Source organism: Atta colombica, unplaced genomic scaffold (assembly GCF_001594045.1).
Source record: "Atta colombica isolate Treedump-2 unplaced genomic scaffold, Acol1.0 scaffold277, whole genome shotgun sequence".
In the NCBI taxonomy this organism is placed as follows: Eukaryota; Metazoa; Arthropoda; class Insecta; order Hymenoptera; family Formicidae; genus Atta; species Atta colombica.
The window spans coordinates 1,196,084-1,200,350 of NW_017259378.1; the positions used below are offsets into that span (position 1 = coordinate 1,196,084).

A 4,267-nucleotide genomic window follows, 5' to 3' on the forward strand; every position below is an offset into this window, starting at 1 on the left:
TATATATATATATATATATGATTGGATGAATTAATAATTAAGGTGTTGCAATTAATATTAAGTATGTATTAACACTCACACTTTTTGCACATCAAAAATTTTTGTACAATATTGTTTTAATTGTTGCGATAACTAACAACATGTTGTAAAAAGAGTTTTCGTAGAATATATTACGTCAATGTTAAGTCAGTTTCTATAATTTACTGCCTCTCCGACGTTTATATTTCACTAGTCATCGCGAATAGAAATCAATATGTAAAATGTAATGACATGTGAAGCATGTGATAACATGTGAAGTACTGGCTAGCGACAGTAATAAAGAAATATTTTTTTATTCACATGTACATACTATAAGTGACGCATGCATACTTCATAGAAGCAATTTATACTTGGTATTTTATATTGATAAATCTTCGAAAAAACCTATATCTCTACTTTGATTTCTACCTTATGGAAATGTTATTTACAATATTTACTCCATCATATGAAACAATTGCAATTTATCTACATGTTATTTCATAGAAATACATAATATTCCGCGCCGCGCGCCGTTGCAAGATTGGTATTACGATAATAATAGAGACAGATAAAAAAGTTTTCCGCACGATCAGTAAGTACTGTATATTGTCAGAAAGTGATATTGAGAGGTTATAAACATTTCGGGTGTATCTAGCTTTCTCGAACAATTTATTGATCTTATTTGACACATGAATATGATTTAGTCATATAATTTTTTCCGTTAATTTGTCCACAATTAAATATCAATTACTTTTTAAGAAATTTACAGTAATACTTTTAATGTAATGTTAAGTAATTGTGAGAATTAATTACTTTGTAAGTATAACAAATATTATAAATTCATACTTTAAAAATAAAATTATATATTATGTTTATTTTAAAATTATTTTTATATTTTTATAATAATATCATTCAGTTTATTTGAAAATTAAGAAAAATTTTTTTTACTTAATGACATTAAATGTTTAAATTAAGGGTGGAAGACAAACCAGAAAGAAAAAAATGCCAATTTCTTTCATGAATTCTCTTACGAAAACTATTTATCTTAAAATAGAATTTTGGCCAAACTCCTACAATGTCCTACATATTAGTTGTTAATATTTTTTCAGCATTCTTTGTTAATATTTTTAATTAAAAGTTTTATGCTGATATACATGTATTGATTAAAATCCTGTTTGAGTAAAATTAAGTTTTCGCAAAAAAAAATCCGTAAAAAATAGATGTCTATTTGATATTTCTAGGTGTGTACCTTTTTTTAAAATAATTTTGAAGTCTATTTAAATAAAGTTAAACTTTATATTTAAAAAAATGTCAGAAAAAAATATTTTATTTGATATGTATATATACAGAAAGTATTACACATACACACACACACACACACACACACACACACACACCCACACACATGTATATACGTGTATATAACACTTTCTTTTTAAATTTTTTATACAATTTTAATTTTACTTTTTTTATTTTACATGTTTAATATTGGAATTGTGAGTAGACGTAACACTGTTATAGTAATTAAAGTGTAGACAAGATTAAATTTTAAAAAATTCGAATGATCGTGCTGCAGTTTACACTTGTACTTTGTACGGTCTGCGGATGCTGGCAACCGCTTACATGGACATCGCAGTCAAAATATATAATGTATAACAGTTATAGAATATTGCTGATTTGTATAGCAAGTGCATTTACAATATCGCAAATTATGAACATTGTATTAAATATTAACAATTTTGATGAAATAAGCGATAATATATATATGACGTTGGCGGTATTTATCGCGACTTATAAAATAGTTACCATGTGGATAATTAAAGAACATGTCATAACGATAGTCAATGTTCTTATGGAGGAACCTTTTAAACCATCGGAATCATGCGAAGTAATAATTCGGCAAAGATATAACAAAACGATAAGGTAAATATTCTTGAATTATACAAACATAAAGTGCAACAGAATTCAATAATTAAATTTATATTATAATTAATAATTTCTAAATAATCAGAATCAAATTTTAGCTCCATCATTGCGTTATCAAATGCGTTATAACATAGTATTTCAGAATGTAACCATATTTATATACTTTATTTAGTTAACACAATTAACATGTGTTACACATATGTACGAGAGAGTTGCTGAATGTGTATTGTTTGCCTCAATTATTACCTCATCAATATTTTACATTATTACTTAATATAAAGACATTTATTAACAAAAATATAGAATAAAGAAAAAAAATAAAGAAAAAAAAACGAGAAATTAGAATAATTATTGCATATTAAGGCCAACCTCAGATTTCAATGACTTTGACTTTTTTTATGTTATTAAGGTCATGGTCCAGAGTGACTTTCAATATTGAACATAGTTCATTACAAAATTAATAAGAATAGAATAAGTTATATAAATGGAACACAATTTTTACAATTTTATAAAGACTTTTCATGCAAAGCGAGGTCTGTCCCACCTCTTCCTTTACTTAGAGGGATCCGACTTTCCATGCAAAGCAAGACTGTGTCACAGTCTCCTGCGTATTGAAATATGCAACATGTTTCAAAACGACATAACAAATTTATATGTTAAAAATTTTAAATTGTTTTAAAAACTAACTCATATATATGACCATGGTGAATGCAGTTGCAGAAATTATGTTGATCACATGTAATAAACAATAAGAAACATCAAGCTACAATTTCCAATGTTCATTTGCGTATAAATCAGTATTAAATGGAACATATAAAAAATTGTTTAAGTAATACACATTTGGCGATTCTCTCTTATACCTATTATGTTTAATAATTTAATCATTTTCCGAATACAATCATTTTAATGCTTCATTATTACAAAGCAATCTTTCGAATTATATTAATATTATTATATTTTTATATCATATTGTTCATGAAATATTAATAATTTACAGCAGAATGCTTCTAATTTATCAATATGTTACAAACAACATAAACATAAATAATAATATAATTAAGTAAAAATATAATAATATGAGTAATAATATGAGTAAAATAATATCAGTAAGCAAATGCTTCGAGAACAAATAGATATAACAATTCTTCATAGCCGTTAGAATATTTTTATAAAAAATATATTTTATAGGAAATACGCATTGTGCTATTACGGCCTTGTACAGATAACGGTCATATGCATAATTTTAAATGCTATCTTCATGGATTTTATGAAAGGAAATTTGACATTCAAAGCATGGGTACCATTTGACTACACATCACCCATTATATTTTTTTTCGTATTCACTCACCAAATAATAGGTATGTCAATCTGTGCGACTGTAAACGTTGCCTGTGATAGCTTGATATCCGGACTCTTGCAAGAGATTTGCTGTCAGCTTGAGATTCTGGAATATCGGTTGAAAATCTCATATGACCAACATAGTCTCTGCAATTGCATTCGTCACCATGATCGTATATATGAGTTAGTTTTTAAAACAATTTAAAATATTTGGAATATAATCATTACACGCAAAATTGTCTATTTGTATGTTCTCTTCTGCGAAATTTTCAAAGTAATTATTAAAATTATTAAATTGTTTATTTCATAAAAAATGTTATGAAAGATGTTCAATAAGATTGATAAACGGCTTTAAAAGTTATATATAGAGAATAAACTAAAATTCTTTTTTTTTCTTTATTTAATGTTAGATATGCGTATATGGTAAATCGCAGGTTTGCGAAGATAATTGCTTTCCAGTTCGCAGTAAGCATGCTAGTGGTATGTGCTAATTTATACAAATTGGCTTCTATTTCTATCGTAATGATCAATGGAAGCCTTGTTACACTAATAATGTATACGGCCTGCATGTTATCACAGATTTTTCTCTATTGTTGGTTTGGAAATGAACTCAAATTAAAGGTATAATTTATATAAATATATATATGATCTTATATATATATATAAAAAATATAAATTTTTCGTTTATTAGAACTTTAAAAAAATAAACATAAAAAATTGAAAAGAGGAAAAAGAAATATTATTACACAACACGTGATATATTTTTTTTAATAAGCAATATTTATGTATAGAGCATTGGAGTAGCAAACAGCATATACAATATGAAGTGGCACATATTTGATAACAAGAATAAAAAAGCTTTGTTGCTAATTATGAGACGCTCAATGGTTCCTATTGAATTTAATAGCGCAGTTATTATCACATTGAATCTTGATTCATTTGTGTCTGTCAGTATTAGTTGATTGTAAAAAATAAATTTATATTT

The 4,267-nt window shown here is 26.0% G+C and overlaps 1 protein-coding gene across 1 annotated transcript in view; it reads left to right on the top strand.

Moving 5' to 3' along the window:
- Window positions 1-4,244, top strand: part of LOC108689785 — a 9,795-nt gene extending 5,551 nt beyond the window's left edge. Inside the window, exons 8-11 of the mRNA XM_018196721.1 lie at window positions 1,704-1,941; window positions 3,133-3,465; window positions 3,693-3,903; window positions 4,074-4,244. Of these exons, the coding sequence (XP_018052210.1) occupies window positions 1,704-1,941; window positions 3,133-3,465; window positions 3,693-3,903; window positions 4,074-4,244 (953 nt within the window). The remainder of the gene's footprint in view (window positions 1-1,703; window positions 1,942-3,132; window positions 3,466-3,692; window positions 3,904-4,073) is intronic.
- Window positions 4,245-4,267: the final 23 nt, after the last annotated feature.